This window comes from Rhinolophus ferrumequinum, chromosome 12 (assembly GCF_004115265.2).
Source record: "Rhinolophus ferrumequinum isolate MPI-CBG mRhiFer1 chromosome 12, mRhiFer1_v1.p, whole genome shotgun sequence".
Lineage (NCBI taxonomy): Eukaryota > Metazoa > Chordata > Mammalia > Chiroptera > Rhinolophidae > Rhinolophus > Rhinolophus ferrumequinum.
The window spans coordinates 30,339,003-30,356,450 of record NC_046295.1 but is presented as its reverse complement, the minus strand read 5'-3'; the positions used below and the strand labels follow the sequence as shown (position 1 = coordinate 30,356,450).

Here is a 17,448-nt window from a genome sequence, read left to right as displayed (position 1 = left end):
TAACCAACTGAGCCATCGGGTCGGCCCTCTAACATCAATCCTTTGCTTGCCTTCTAATACTATTTGTTCAAAGTCACAATAAGGGCTTGATTCCATTCCCTCTTATGTATTCCAATGGTGATTGATACTTTTTTTTTTTAAAGAGGAATATTATAGAGGTAATTGATTTTAAAATATTTTGTAGTGTATTTATTTCACTATGGACTCTTGATTTCTTGTTTTATTTAACTGATTACAGTCCATTACTATCATTATTTGTTTTGATACTCAATTTCCCCCAGATTTAGCTAGTGGAAACCCCTTCAAGTTGGCTATTGTGTACTTTTTATGTGTCTCCCTCATTTTTTGAGTATTTTTTTACTTTTTGGCACAACAGAATGTGATAGGCCTACCTTGTACTTTTTCTTCTCCTGCCCTGAAATCAATCTTTTATGCAAAAAGCTCTTTTTTTTTAGTGGAGAATGGCATTTAGAAACCAAGATTTGAGAGCTCATTGCTGCTGGAGTGTTAACTGTTCCCAAGGCCTTTCAGTGGGCAAAGCTAAGGAATTATCTATACATAGACATGTATCTGTACGTAAACACATATGTACACACACATGTACACACACACACACACACACCAGTATTTCCACATTCCAATCTAATATTACAGGTTAACTCTAGTTCCCTCTTCTCCGTATTTGTAAACTCCTTGCTCTGACAGGGAGAAACTTGGCTCCTATTATCAGCCAGCATGTATCCAATCTCCCGTTGCTGCTGCCACACGGCATGGATGTCTTCTTTATCCCCGTCAGGCTCTAACACCCTGCATGGGGCCACCCAGGCTGTCTTCTGCTGCCCAAAGTTCTTGTGTCCTTTTGACATGACTCCCATTAGTTATTGTTTTAACTGTTTGTTTTGAAATAAATTCAGACTTTCAGAAAATTTGCCAAAAAACAAAACAAAGATGTTCCCCTACCTTTCATCCAGATTTCCCGACTGTTAAAAGTTTTTCCATGCCTGTCATTTTCTCGATCTTGCTCTTACTCTCTGGTACTCATGCGTGTGTATACATATTGTTTTCTGAGCCATTAGAAATAATTTGTAGGTATAATGCCCCTTTACCCATACATACACTGTCATGTATTTCCTAAAAACAAGGACAATCTCTAACCACATTGTATTTATCAAGAACAGAAAATTAATCTTGACACAGTACTATTATCTAATCTACAGATCTTATTCAGATTTCACGATCTGTTCCACTAATACTCTTTATAGCAAAAGAAAAGAGAAATTTTTTTTGTTTTGTTTTTCTGGTCCAGTATCTGAGGATCAAATAATACATTAGTCTTCTTTTAATCTGGAATTATTTTTCATTATTTGTTTTTCATGACCTTGACATTTTTGAGGAGTATAAACCATTTAGCTTTAAGTTGTCACTTGGCCTTTTCTGATGTTTCCTCATGACTAGATTTAGGTTGTACATCTTTGGCAGGAGTAGGCATATATAAGTGATATTGTATTCTCAGTATATCCTATCAGGAGGCACATGATACGTAATCTTTCCAGTACTGATGTTAGTTTTAATTTGCTATCTGCCCTCATTAGTCTGTGATAGCTTGCCATCAAAGCAGTCTTTCTGGAATAACATGTTTCAGTCACATCTTTTATTTACATTTCTTGACCCAGACTTGGAACCAGCCTTTTCTTCAAAGATAAGATCCCTGGTTCTTTTTGTTGAGATATGGTATTTGGAGACCACAATTTGTGTGCACTGGGTAACCTTTGCCGCTGTATTGTTATTGTTTCTGTGCCCTTTTCACTGGGCAGTACCTGGAGATACACATTATTTTAAGAGGAAAAAAAGCATGAGTTCATATTGATGTTTCAAATTCTAATGAAAAGTTAAGTTTTATGTAACCCAAGAATTTTATATTGGTATTTCTTTATACTTACAATGAAATTCTCGATACCTAATCACATTAGCATTACAGCATTACTTCCTTGCTGTATCTGAAACTATACCTGTAATTGTGTTTTTTTTTAAACGCAATACTAATATTACTGCTAATAACCTGAATTTTCAAGGTGGCCTCCACTTCCCTTTTCCACCGGAGTCTAGAACCAACTGAGAAAGACGAAGGAGTCCAGTGGAAGGTCGGAGTAGTGTGAGCTTCACTATTGATAAAGCTGGGCTGGGGAATGTGGCACTTTACTTCCTTCCTTCCAAGCCTGGCCCTTGATGCCTGTCTTAGTTTGCTAGTGTGGCCATAATAAATTACCACAAAGGTGGATGGCTTAAAATGAGAGAAGTTTATTTTCTCTCAGTGCTGGAGGCTAGAAGACCAAAAACAAGGTGTCAGCAGGGCCGTGCTTTCTGTAAAGAGGCTGCCATACCTTGACTGGCAGCTGTATGACTTGCGTCTGCCTCTGTTGTCACATGGTGTTCTGCCCTCTGTGTTTGTCTCTTCTCATAGGAGGACACCGGTCATATGGGACTAGCATCCATCCTAATCGAGTATGGTCTTGTCTTTACATGATCACGTCTGCAGAGAACCTGTTTCCAAATAGGGTCACACTCACCAGTACTGGGGGTTAGGTTTCAACATGTCTTTTTGGGGGAGACAATTCAACCCATAACAATGCCTGACCGAGGCAGTTTGCAGAGCAGGCACTAACTTGGGTCACTGTGAGACCCAATGGGGTGAGCTGCAGCGCTGAGACTGAACGGCCAGACCTCCCGCTGCCTGCGGTGGGGCCCTGGCTTGCCTCTGTTGAACTTAGCACAGGGAGCTGGAGTAGAGCAGGGTGCTACGTGCTTGGCCTGAGCTGCTCAGTTCCTACAATCTCACTGTAGGAAAGACAAGTGAGTGAGGGCTGGAGAGGATGGGCGAGTCCTCATGAGGAACCCTGGGGGCGGCTGGACTCGTGTCCTCTTCTGACACTAGCACTGCTGGTGGTTGTGCCTTGGTTCGTTTTCTTTCTAGCCTACTGTATTATCTGCTTACCCCAAGTGCTGCATCTCCCAGGGGGTTGCGCTGCTTAGCAGATCCTGAAATAATCTCTTCAGGGGCAGTTAGTGTAGACCAGCTCTGCATCAGGCATTGTCTAAGAAACTAATACTCCCGTGATGAGAGCCATCAGGTTTTACTCTTCACAGAAATTGTTTAAATAACAGGACACAGGTCAGAAATACAGGTTTCTGCACAAGGAAAGCAGTATAGGATATAGATTTACATTTTGAGGGAAAGCATCAGTCTCAGGTTCTTATTACCAAGTAAAGACATGCTATTAGAGTAAGGAGGGTAGGTGTTTTTCCTTCATGATAAGGTAAAATTTGCAGATAAGAAGCTTGGGAGAGATATTTATGTAAGTATGAATTAGAGCTAGACTTTTCATTTAATGAAAAAGATCTTTAGTTCATTAAGGAAAACAAATTCTTAGGGTGCTTACTATAAATATGATTATTTGGTTTAGGTGGTCTCAAAAACATTGAAACCAGCTCTGTAAAAGCAAAATAACAAAGTTATTATATCATCACAGATATTGTTGTCACTCACTTTGGGGACTCGGTCTCTAAAGAGGTGTAGCATTAAAAAATGACTATTACATCACCTTCTGTTGAAGATCGTAGAGATGTTTCTTAAAAAAGAATAGCCCTTCTCTGACTAGGAAACATTATTTCAAGAGCATTTTAAACCTGCTTTCCTGCTTGGCTCAGATAAATAAAGGTAAAAGAGGAAAAGGGGGGTCTGAGAATTTGATTCTAGCAGCATGGTTAAGGTTAATAATGATAAAGTGGGTTAGAAAAACTTCAAGGAACAGAAAATTTATAAACTCCCTTTTAAGGGTAAAGAACATAAGTGGGCAATGAAATGTAGATGGCTATAAGTGTGGAAAATTGATTAATATCACTAGTAATTGAAGAAATGAAACTTAACACCAGACTTCTTTTTGCCTGTAATAGTGGCAAAGATTTGAGTGGTGGGATTAACATTAAATTCTTAGATGCTTTAACATATTTAAAATGTTTTACACATATTTAAAATTTTATGATGATCGTATAATATTTATAGATTCAGTCTAAACATTATGATTGAAAAAGGTCTAAAACATAAGCTACCTAGGTCTTTGGTAAGTACCTGATTTATAGGTGGAACTAGTTTTCCGTAATCAAGGGAATAGTGATGCTAAGAAGAGGCAAAGTGTGTGTCACAGACCAGTTAGTAAACTAGGTGAAGGGCTGAGGTTGAATTCTGGTTGCTACTAATTTGCTGCCTATTTTAACAGTCTCATTACTTCAATTTCTTGTCCCAGCCAATGTTTTGTTTTTTTAGATAAAAAATCTTGACTCCTCTGTTTCTCTCACTTGTATCAGGAAATTTTGTTCAGAATACATCTGCAATCTGACCATTTTTCACTGCACCGCCGGTCCAAGTCACTGTTTTTATCTTGCCTGGATTGATGTAAATTACCTCTGGTCTTTCATCTTTGTCCTTTTCTGATACGACAGCCAGAGTGATGACCCAGCTCACTACACTGCTTGAAATTCTCAAGTTTCCTTAGAAAGCAGTGTCATCTTCTTGAATGGAAATGCTTATTAGAGTATCAAGCATGGAATGTACGAGAAAGGGAAGAAGCCCAAGATTATTTCCCCTCTCACTCAGAGTAAAGGCCAAGTTCCTTTTCTCCTCCGTCTCCTCTTTCACCCTCATCTCCTCTCACCCCCCATCTCCCACCTTCTCTCTCACCCCCACCTCCTTTCTCACCCCCCATTTCCTCACTCACCATTCTGTCCTTTGCTTTACCTAGTTCCAGCTATACTCATTTTCGTACTATTCTGTGAAGAGTCCAAGAGGCTCCTTGCTGTTGTCTCAGCCTAAACTGTCTTCGTCCAGATATCCGCTGATTTATTCCCCACTTCAGGCCTCTGAAATGCCTTCCCTTGCCTACTGTGTAAAATAGCTTCCCCTCCTATTTGTGCTCCATCCGCTTACCCTGGTTTCTTCTGCGGAGCACGTATTCCTTGTTTATTGTGCTGCCCTCCACTACTGGTAGCGTCTCGTTTCATTCCTTCCTGAGTGCCCACCCAACAGTTTGGCACTTAGGAATACTTGTTGAATGACTGGGTGGATTTCCAGTTCCTCCTTTAGTGGCTTTTTCCTCTGCCTCAGGAAATATGCAGGCTACTTTTAATCTTTGGCCAGGGGAAAAATAAGGCTGCCTTCCCTATACCAGCTGATTCTACAAAGGTAATCTGAGAGCTTCTTCCCCTTTCTCACTGTGCAGATTTTTATATTCTATTATTCTTTACCAGTCAAGCAGATGAATCTGTTTTTCAAGTAACTTGTCTGTGTTTGGGACCAATGCTTTTCTTTTTCCTGCATTTAGTATCATTTTATGGAACTACTTTAATAACGTTTTGGCATTTATTCCTTCATTCAGTTAGCAAACAGTTATTACAGTAGATATAACGGGCCAGAGTGGCTCCCAGGATTTCAAAGGTGGAGAGCCTGCGTTTCCCTTGAGGAGCTTGGAGTTCAGCGTGCGGTCGGCAGTGCCAGCCCCTGGCACAGGTGCCTGCTGCACAAGGAATGCAGAGGGAGGTGGAAACAGGTGGTTTACCTCAGTCTGCCCAAGAGGGTTGGGAATCTCAACAGTGGGCAAGAGTTTGCCAGGTGAGGAAACAGGTAAAGGATGCCCCAAAAGGAGGGAGTAATTTGGACAAAGGCATAGGAGCTGTGCTTGTTTAGAGAAGCACAAACTGACGAGTATTGTCGGGGTGTAAAGTCTCATACAGGCTGTTGGGGTGGACAAGGCCACCATAGTTACTCAAGGGCTGCTGTGGACGCTTCGAAAGGAGTATGTGTGTCCTGCACAGAGCTGAGACTGTCGTCCTGCAGCCCATGGATTTGGCACGCGTGTCTGTGTAAGTATGAAGGGAGGTGGGTAGGGAGGTGCCCCAGAGGGTTTGTTTTTTGCGTGCCTTTTCCCTTTGGCAGGGAGAGTACAGGATATTTTCTGTCACGTAGTAATGGATCTCCATGCAGAGTATTTTCTCCTTTAGATTGTAAGTTCCGAAAGGGTGGCAGGGTTTAATTTTGATGTATATCGTTTTCCTCACATGAACTTTGTGAGACAGACGTTCATTTAAACTTTAAATGAGTGATGATCACCTCTTTATCTATACGCGTAGTCCTGATCTGTTTTAACCTGTTATTATCTCATGACATGTTTTCCCTTTATTTAACCCATCCCTCACTTCCCAGTTTCTTTCTTTGTCAGGCAGATTGCATTTATTTTAAATAAACAATACAAGGAAAGCTTTGTTCTGAGGGGATTTGTTGTTTGAGTTGTTGGATGCCAGGCAGTATTACTACACCTGTAAGTAGGATGGGGTGGGTGGGACTCCTTGCTGGGGCAGGTAAACCAGTGCTGCTTTCATCTTTGCATTCCCTCTGCCTGGCACAGACTGGGTGTTCAGTAATTGTTGAGGAATCGTCCTGCTCATTGACAGCAGGATGAAAGTTTGCGTTTTTGTAACACAACCTACTGCCTACTTTTCTACTTTGATTCCCTATAATCTTTTCTTTCTAAGCCCCAGACAAATTAACTTCCCCTCTCCATACCTGTAAGACTTCCAAGTATTTCTACTGCCAGGACTACTGTTTCTCTCATCTGGCAAACTCCTACAACTTCTTGGAAGTCTTAACTCTGCCCCTTTCTGAGCAACCCGGGTGGTTAGTGACTCCTTCCTGTACTGTTTTGTATTGCAGTTTGACCCCTAGAAAGTGCGAATGGGCGATGAAGACCAACCTTAGCCCTTCCTGGGTCTAGGCCTTTAGCTTGGTGCCTGGCAATTTGATTGAATGGCTGATTGGAAATTATTATCGGAAAGCATGTTATCGGAAAGCATGTTATGACAAGTGGAAACACACCTGAGTAAACTGTGTTGGGGATGATGAACATTTTCCATGTTCTGTTCCATCCAAACTGGGCCTTTATACAGATGCGTACGTGAGAGTCTGTTTCAGAATGGTACATGGGAACATCACCTGTATAAACTTGCAAAGTCAGAAAATTCCGTCTTACTAGGAAGGATTTTGAGGAGGCCAGTGAGAGAATTAGGTCAGTGACTCAATCCCCGGAATAGGAGCTTGGGAGGAGTAACTAGAGGCAGTTTTTTCAGCAGTCCAGGGAGAGATGAGGAATCATAGGTCATGGAAGGGAATGGTAAGTAACTGAAAGAGTTCCCGGGGGAGCTGACATGCCAGTGGGGGAATGACCACCAGCCTCCACCGTGTAGTAATTCACTGCTGATCATCGCATCATCTTCTCTGCAGAGACTGCTCCAGCCATCATGGAGGTGGCCGAGGTGGAGAGTCGTCTGAATCCCAGCTGCAAGATCATGACCTTCAGACCCTCCATGGAGGAGTTCCGTGAGTTCAATAAATACCTTGCATACATGGAGTCTAAAGGAGCCCATCGAGCAGGGCTCGCAAAGGTGATTGTCCACAGATCCTTTAAACCAGAATGGTCACTTGGCCTTTTATTTATGCTCTTAGTCTTCATGATGAGGGAAATTAATTCTTCTAAAGGAAGATATTTGCAAAATCTTAATTCTTGTTAATTCATATGGAGCACTTGTTTTTTCCAAAGAATAATAACTATCTCATTTTTATTTTAACTCTTTATACTGTGTGTTTTTTTTTTAAACCAAAAATGATTCGTAGAAACCAAATAGAACCATATACAGTTTCAGAGGTGTGAGAGTATTCATAACATTCGCCAGTTTCTCATGGGAGACAGTTATTAACCTGAAGCTTAACCACTACGCCTCCTTGCTTCCCCCGACTCCTCTTCTTTCCTTCTGTTTTTTTTCTTTCTCTCTTCTTTTTTAATTTAAAGTATGCAATTCAGTGGTGTTTTATTTATCCAGAGAGTTGTACAACCATCACCAATATCTAATTCCAGAACTTTTCTTTATCCCCAAAAGAAACTGTGCCCATTACCAGTCACTCTTTATTCCCTACTATACCTTCAGCCCTAAGGCACTACTTTCTTTCTCTTATAGATTTGCCTGTTCTATTTTGTTTTCAGTTATTTGTTCACCAAGTATGGAGAGTGCATACTATGTACTAGGCACTGTAGTATGTGTTCTCAGTAGCGTATAGTGAGGTTGTCTATAGTCTCATCTGAAACTAATATACCTTGGAGGAAATAAAATGTGTAATATTCCCATATTGCTGATAAAAATTAAGTTAATATTAGACTTGACAGTTTACATTCAATTTTTTTTGAGTTAATACTGTCATTTACCAGTTGTGTAACATTGGCCAAGTCACTCATCCCCTGTCTCCAAGTGTCTTCATCTGATGAAGCTTGACCCAAATCTTTCACAAAAGCCAGTTGTAGATACATTGTAGATCTAAATGTGAAAGACAAAACCTTAAAACTCTTAGAGTATAAAATAGAATGTCTTTATGGCCCGGAGTAGGAAAAATATTTTTAAACAGAAGACCAAAGCAGTACCCATAAAGGCAAAAATGAACAAATTGAATTACATTAAAATGAAGAACTTATGTTTTTCAAAAGATACCCTCAAGAAAATTGGAGGACAAGTTACGGAGTAATACAAAATATTTGATACACATACATGTAGATATTTACAAATGTACTCATGCACACATACACATCCAAGAATAACCAGAATATGTAAAGAATCCCTATACATCAGTAAGAAAAAGACTGACAGTGCAATAGTAAAATGGATAAGAGACTTGAATAAGCACTTTACAAAAGAGGATATTTATAGGACCAGTAAATATATGAAAAGGTTTTTTAGTTCTGCAAATGCAAATAAAACCCCGACTTGAGTACTATTACCTACCAGAAGGATTAAAATTATATTGAGCAACAATACATAGTGATGAGAGTGTGTAGCAACACGAACTCTCAGTCATTGCTGGTGGGAATGTGAGTTGGTACAACCACTTAGGCAAAAGTTTGGTAGTAACTAGTAAATTTGATCTACACATATCCCCTTTATAGTAATTTCAGGGTTAGGAATGTCTGTGTATGTATGTGCATTTTAGAGAACCGTGTGCGCATATACAGCTGCAGATGTGTACAACAATATTAATAGCAGTGTCATTTGCAGTGTCATTGGCACTCTGCAATAGCCAATAATTAGAAAAAAACCAGGTGACCACCTATGGTCACCAACTTATAAATAAATATTTATATGAAGGGACACTGAGTAGGAATGAAATCAATGTATTTCAGCTACATAGTCCATCATATTTGAATCTCACAAAAATATTTAGTGAAATACAAAAGATAAACCTCAAAGAATGTATGTATACATGGATGACTACATTTGTATATAGTTCAAAAATGAGTGTTAAGGATGCATCCCCGGACATAAAACTATATAGACCAACAAGGAAATGAATAGCATAAATTCCATGATAGTGGTTACCTTTCAGGCAGAGAGGGGTATGTTTGGAAAAGGGCACTTGGAGGGCCTCTGTGGTGCCAGCAAGAGCCTGCTTCTGATACCTGGGTCGTGGGTACTTTGGTGTTTGCTTTACAATAATTCACAAAGACACATATTTATGGTTATCTATTTTCTGTGTGTGTGCTATTTATATTTTGCACTCAATTAGCAAAAAAGTTTATCTTAAATAAAAACAACTTCTAAAGGCAGATAAATTTTCCAGCTAGAAATCTAAACTTAATTCATAACTTTGTCCCTTCTAATTTTTAATTATCTAAATATGTATTTGTGGTCTTAGTGTTTACTTGTCTTTCCATTATTAGTAATTAAGTGTTTAAATACTATGGGGAAACAGTGGTGGGCTAAGCTACCTCCTCTTACAGACACGTAAGAATTGATAGTTGACATCTTTTTCCTACTCCATGTTCAGTGACGTCATGTTGGTAAGCTCAAATTGGCCATGGTGGTAGTAGTTACCATGGTGACAGACAAACAGTACAAGTCAAGGTTTCCCCCATCTTCCCAGAAAGCTGGTTGTTAAACATTCACTAGCACAACACTGCTATTTGCCGTATTGTGTGAGAGGTATTAAAGAAAATAATATTGACTAAACAAAAATTTACTTATTTTTCTTGTTAATATAAATAGTACTTGACCTTCAGAAGTTATTTTACTTGTCTGTGTGTCTCTCAATTTTACATTTAATTGAGAGGTTAACAGTACAACTAAAAAGTGAAGTTAATACGAGTACAGTATTTGATACAGTGAGTACTCAATACATTTTACTGCTTAAAAAAATTGTATCAGTAAGAAGAATATTTGGGAGAATGTGAGCATTTCTCTTAATGTGAATCTTCACAGTTCTTTTACATGTTTGTCATAGAAATGCTGACCAATTCTTCACTTGTATTTTGTTGGAATATGAAAGCTAAATAACTATCTGGAATATTTTCAAGATAACATTTTATTTTATTTTTAGGTGATTCCTCCTAAGGAGTGGAAGCCAAGGAAGTGCTATGATGACATCGATAATTTGCTCATTCCAGCACCTATTCAGCAGATGGTCACAGGGCAGTCAGGACTGTTCACTCAATATAACATCCAGAAAAAAGCCATGACGGTGAAGGAGTTCAGGCAGCTGGCCAATAGTGGCAAGTGAGTGGCTTCACTTTGCAGTTTTTATTTCTTTCAAAGATGTACATGGACATGACCAGAAACCAAGTAGACAGAGGAGCTTGCAGTGAAACTGAAATGAGTCTCCTGCACAATCTCTTGGAATCTAATTGAACTGTTTTCTGTTCTTCAGGTTGTTTCCTACTTACATTTAATTTACTGCTAAGAAAATTATTCCTCATGCTATCATCTCATTCATAGTATCTGTAAATGGGTTTTTAAAAAATCTTTTCACTGCCATGAGTTTTTTTTATTATACTCATGATTTATCTTCGTTAGACAAATTTTCTTCTTTGTGTGACAATGTTTAAATCTTGAATGATAAATTACACATATTAGAGAATGAGTAATCTAAAAAGAAGATCCTTGAATGACTTGAAGGGCCACCATTATTATATTTGGTGTCAAATGAGGATTGAAAATATTAAAAAACAAATGTTATGTTGCTGCTGACATGTACTATGTAGTTAGGTCTACGATGGTTGCATCTGTACTGAAAATGTACATTGTTTTTTCTTGTCATTATTCTCTAAACAATATAGTATAACAACTATTTACATAGCATTTACATTGTATTAGGTATTATAAGTAATCTAGAAATGATTTAAAGTATATGAGAGGATGTATGTAGGTTATATGCAAACACTACACCATTTTATATAACGACTTGAGCATCTGTGGATTTTGGTATTCGTGGGGGGTTCTGGAACTAATTCCCTGTGGATACTGAGGGATGGCTGTATAGTATACTCGTAATTGGTTAAAGATTTAAAAAAATATTTTGAGAGCTGATATAATTAATTTTTAAGTAATTTTCTGCTTCTATTATTGATACTTAGTATTTTCCTTATTAGTCAAAATATGAAGTTTTCTTAGAATTATTTAGGAATCTTAAGAGTATTTAGGTTATCTATGACAAATACATTTGTGTATTTACCTGTTAGATTTGACAACATGAGCTGCTTGTGATATTTTCATTTTGATAGAGTTTTCTTTAGAAAGTGATTTAAATGAAATGGGTGGGGAGAATCTTAAAATTGTCTTACTATTTATCCTTTCCTTCATTTACCTTTTGCAGATATTGTACCCCAAGGTATTTGGATTATGAAGATTTGGAGCGCAAGTACTGGAAGAACTTAACTTTCGTAGCACCCATCTATGGCGCAGACATTAATGGGAGCATATATGATGAGGTATAGTTATAGTATGATAGGCTTTGTAAAGGATCATTTTACGGTACTATTTTTGTTACCATTTTAGGTAGTTAGCAAGTAGTCATTTGTGACACTTTGTGTGATTCATAATTCTTCACTGGACAAGAGGAAATAAAGACACATTGGTGGGATTTCAGCAGTTGGTAATTTTCAAATTGAAACCAGCTAATTGTACAAATACCTGATTGTTCAGCAGTAATATACTGTGTGGCACTCTGACTAATCTTTAAATTATATTTTCTTTTAAAGAAAAGCTCATTATAAAATATTTGGAAAACAGGAAATATCCATAATACAATATTGAGGCAAAAGCAGTATTTTAGCATTCTTCCATTCGTTTCCCCCTTATTTAAAAAAGTTGCATTTGAACAGGCTTATGTTCTCCTTTTTTTCAGACAGATTATGAGTTGTTTTTTTTTTTAGAGAAGCACATATTAGTCTTTCCAGTTACTTTTCATGAGAGCATAATCCACTAGATACCATCTAATCCTTTTCGTCTCTACCCGATACTTGTAAACCCTATTTCTAAAAATCTTTCCTTTTTGAAACCTTTTAATCCCTCTCTCGTTGTTGTACTTTGAAAAATTTCTTGCTTAGCAAAAGGTTTGAAGTAATGCATGGAACATCTGTTACCCTACACCTAGTTTTACCAGTAGCGAATGTTTGGCAAATTTGCTCTATGTGTCTCTGTTGCTCTGTCTTTGTCTCTGTCTCTCTGCTGTAACATTTGCAAGTAAGTTGTAGACATCATGACAGTTCACCCTTAAATACTTCAACACGTGTCTATTAATTATAAGTCAATTTAACATTTATATAATATCATCTAATATGCAGACCATACGCATAGATCCTTAATTGTCCCAGGAAGTTATTTATAAACTACTTTTTTTCTCCCCATTTGAGGAAACCAGTCAAGGACATTCCCATATAATTAATAAGTGACCTATAGGGTGGTACTTAGAGGCTACATGAATATCTTTTTTCCCAATAGCCTTTTGGTGAATTTACATCCATTGATAATCTTTGATGGAGTCAATTATTAAGTATTTTGAAACATTTTATATTTTGAAATACAAAACAAGCAGGAAAGTGCATAAAACATAAACTTAAAGCTTCATGAATTATTGTAAGGTGAACACGTATGAGTATGTACCATCACTGACATTAGGGAAAACATTACCAGCTCCCCAGAGTTGCTACATGCCCTCTTTACCTGTCATACTCTGCCCCCTTTCTCCAAGGATAATCATTCAGACTTTATGGTAATCACTTCCTTTTCTCTAAAAATCTTGTCCGTTGTAACTCGTTTCTGAATTTTATATAATTAGGAGAGTCATATATTCTTTTATATAATTAGAAGAGTCATATATAGTCATATATTCAGTATATATTCTTTTATGTCTGCCTTCTGTCACACCTTATTACATTTCTAAACTTGATACATTGTGTATACCTGTAGTTCATTTATTTTCATTGCTGTATATTATTCTATTGTACGAATGCACCAGTTTATTTATTTGTTATGCTACTAATGATAATTTGGGTTGCCTCTAGTTTAGGCTTTATGCTCAAAACTTCTGTGAATGTTTTGCACATGTTTCCCAGGGTATGGAAGCATGCATTTGTATTGGGAGTATGCCTAGCAGTGGTTATGAGGTATATGTGTGGGTGTGCTTTAGGAAAAAACTGTTTCCCAATTCACAACTTCTCTAGCAATGTTTGCGAGTTCTTGTTGCTCTCGTTCTCTGTGAACACTATTATCGTCAGTCTTTTCATTTTAGCTACTCTGTTGGGTGCATGTAGTGGTATTTTCTTGTTTTAAATTGCGTTACGATTTTCTCCCCTTATTTTCAATGGCTGTTTGGATTGCCTCTTTATCAAAGTGTCTATTCAAACCTCTTGTACTTTTTTCTTTTGTGTCATGCTTTTCTTATTGATTTATAGTTGTTATACATTCTGGATATGAGGTAGTGTCACAATTTCTGTTTTTCTGTATGGATTTCCAGTTATTGAACACTGTTATTGAAAGGACTGTTCTTACTTTTGAATATGGACTGGGTATTAGATGATACGGTGGAATTACTGTTGTCCTATTACATGTAATGATGGCATGGTGGATATATATATATACTATATATATCATATATATATGATGGTGGAGATACATATACGTATATATGTATATATATATACTTTTCCTTTCTTATCAGTTGAAGATGCACACGTGAAAAATATACAGGTGAAATTACATGGGTCTGGGATTTGTTTTTAAGATATTTCATGAACTAAAATGGAATGGATATAGTTGAATGCAAATTGACAAAATATTGGCAATTGAAGCTAGATGATAGATTATATGATGTCTTAAATATGTATGTTTGGAATATTAAAAATAAAAGTTAAAAAAAGAGAAAACATCCTTTTACCATTCTCCTTTTGGATTTTTAGTACTATAAATAACTTTTGTATTGAGAATTTTTTGTTCATTAATATGATAGTACTTGCCCATGTAGAAAAATGGAAAAATAGGGAAAAATATGCAGAAAAAAATAAAAAATTACTCATAAGCTTACCAAACAGAAATAATCATTGTATGGTTTCCTTTTGGCTTTTTATCGTGTGTGTGTGTGTGTGTGTGTGTGTATTTGTGCATTCTTGTGCTTGCATATGTGTGTGTATTTCCTTACTAAATAGCTGAGGAGGTTTTAACGGTATTTTGGCTTCAGAAGCATTTTCAGTATTGGTCTCCAGAGGATCATTTCTGTGTATTCTACCTCCAACCATTTCTAGACAGCCAGTTTCAAATTATACCTTGTATTAAGTCGTTGCTATTTCAATTGCAAGTGTATGCTTATTGGTTTATTCTCTAGTGATAACGAATCTCTTTTAAGTTTAACATGTTATGGTTATTTTACATTTGCAAAAGGGACTGCTTCTGTAAGTCACCCCTATAGAACATAGCACCTTGTCATATTAAACTAGCTTCTGGGGGATTTTCATTGGAATGGGTGAAGGCATGTAAATACTGTTGATATTTTACAGTTGAGGCCCAGAGGAGTTACATTGCTTTTCCAAAGTTCTGAGGCCATCAGAGGGGCTGCCAAGGGCGCTTCTTCCACACACCAGTTTTAAGGAAGCAGTTATGTATAGTTGTGGAAATGTGTTAAACTAGGTCAAAGTCAACTACCAGTTTCCCCTGAGCTGATGGTTTATTTTGTGCCTTCTCTGTAGTTTCTTCCCTGTGGTATCCTGGCAAGCTTTCAGGATTCTGAAAGGAAGATTGAGCTGAGGAAAATCATTTGGATCCGGGGCTGAGAGGTTGCACGCCCAAGTGCTCTAAAATAAAATAAAACTTGGCCTAAGTTATTTCTTTCTAACCACCCCTTGGGATCATTGAGTTCTTTATTCCTTTTTCCATATGTAATTAAGAGTTGGAAGCACCATATTTGGGACGATTTTCAGAACAATTGACATAAAACTGCCCTGAACTAGCTTTCTATATTTGATGGTGAAATAACAGCTGTTATTAGCCCAATGGACTTTGGTTTGCTATGATTATCAATTTACTGCTGGTGTTTGAAAATTAGCTTCAAGGGAACATTGATTTTAGACTGCAGATTTGAGTAACTTAAGTTATTAAAATCCAGTGAATAAAATCCACTGGTTTGTAAACATGCAGTTTTAAAATATCCTCATCAGTTACAGGCTTGGGAGCCAGGAATCTGTCACTTTGGTAGGACCTACAAGGCAGTATTTCATGGAATTCTTGGAGGCTCTGCCGGAGCATTTAGTAGCTTCAGAGCTGAGCTGACATTTTCAGTGCTTTTGTAGCATAAAGAAAGTCATGAGAGAGATGTTATAAACTGCTACTGGTAAACAAAACCAATCACACTAAAGATATCTCAATGCAAACAAACAAAAAATAACTTGTAGTTGCCTCCTTGAGGTAGATGGAGAGTAACAAGAAAAAAGGGTGCATTAAAGAGAGATGAAGAGTGAGTGTAAGAACAACCCGTAACTGTCAGGAAAATTCGAAATCATCGCAATGATTGTGATTTGAAAAAGCCCATGTATTTTTTTGCTCTTTACTATTGTATCCTTGCATTGTTTAACTGTTCAGGTCAATATTTAAGTTGTATTGGGAACTGGCTTGTTATGGTTCATGGCATTATTTTGAAAGGGGTTGTAGTTATCAAATTGCAGTTCACTTTCCCCCTAATTTCTAGTTATGGATGTTTCCTTTAATCTTAAAAGAATGATTGAAAAACATAGCGATTTTTTTTTTTTTTTTTTTTTTTTTGGTGGGAGTGGGAGTTCTTGGAGAGGGTGTGGGGAGGTAAAAGAAATTGTTGGTGCCAGGTACAAATATGGATAAGGATTGTTGTTCTCAAATAATTTCCAGAGGGGCAAAGGGGCAATAAGGTGTAATGAACTTGGCCATAGGCAAGAATGGGGTTCGCTGGAGCTCGGAGGAGGCTCTTAGAGCAGTTTGGCACTGAAGGAAGACTTTCTGGAGGAAAGGGGCTATCTGAACTGGGCCTAGATGAGTAAGTTCGAGTTAAGTAAAGGACGGAGAGGGGAGGATAGTACAGGAACTGGGTAAATTTGAGGGTAAGGCCACACTTAGTAATCTCTGTACTGTTACTGAATTTGGAGGCTTTTTGCTGCACTTGGCATGAGGAAGGTGAGGCAGACATAGACTAGTGGCTGTGGGATAAGCCTGAGGCTGGAGACAGGGCTCCGGGCCTGGGTCCCCATGGTGCCGTGGCGGCCCCTCCTGCTCAGATGTTTGTCTTGCAGCGTCAGGCAAGGATGTCCGCACAGGAGTTGGGGGAGAAGGTGTTCTTGAAGGACTACTTGACAACAATTGGCCTTGATAGTAAAGCGGGAAGGGCCTGCAGATCCCAGGGTATGAGTGTTGACCCCTGGTTCATTCTGCTGTTGCTTTCAAAGCTTGATTTTATTGGGAAATACTGAAAAAAAGCCTGTCAACGTCATAGGCAGTAGCCTATGGCAGCAGTAGCAGTAACACAATTTAAACAAACTACTATTTTTTTTTAAAACCAAAATACCAAGACTATCAAAGGCATGCAGTGACAAAACCCAACCATTATATCTATGTTGCGGAGCAGAGCTTGGCAGTCAGATTCTGCCTGTTGCTTTTCTTTGTAAATCAAATTTTATTGGAGCATAGACTTACTCATTTACATATTATATATGCCTTTTTTTTTTTTTGCCCTGCAAGCAGAGTTGAGTAGTGACATAGAATGTATGGTTCACAAGAGCTAAAATATTTACTGTATGGCCCTTTGCAGGCAAAGTGTGCCAACCCCTAATATGGAGACATAATTATTTGCTCTCGGGAATGGATGCTCAAAACCTTTTTGAGGTCGATGGGATAAAATTCTGAATGTTCTCAGGAGAATGAAATTCATATATATTGACTACTTTGATACCTCGAGGAAATGAAATTGAAATGTGTCTTGATGTCAGGAAACTTCTATAATTAAAGAAGTTCCTGAACTTAGAAGTAGAGCCACCTGTGTTTTTGGGTGGTGGCCCTATGTGATTCCTTGAT

General features: G+C 37.9%; 1 protein-coding gene across 8 annotated transcripts in view; it reads left to right on the top strand.

The window, feature by feature from the left end:
- Positions 1-17,448, top strand: part of KDM4C (lysine demethylase 4C) — a 347,582-nt gene that overhangs the window by 26,969 nt on the left and 303,165 nt on the right. For 4 of the 8 annotated variants that reach the window (XR_004424679.1, XM_033123278.1, XM_033123280.1 and 1 more), the window contains exons 2-4: positions 7,328-7,488; positions 10,463-10,638; positions 11,735-11,849. Coding sequence is in view for 7 of the 8 variants with exons in the window: in XM_033123278.1 (XP_032979169.1) it covers positions 7,345-7,488; positions 10,463-10,638; positions 11,735-11,849 (435 nt within the window). In the remaining variant the exon portion in view is untranslated. Of the gene's footprint in view, positions 1-6,712; positions 6,725-7,327; positions 7,489-10,462; positions 10,639-11,734; positions 11,856-17,448 lie in introns of those variants that run through there. The other 4 variants (XM_033123281.1, XM_033123282.1, XM_033123279.1 and 1 more) reach the window with 3 other exon arrangements.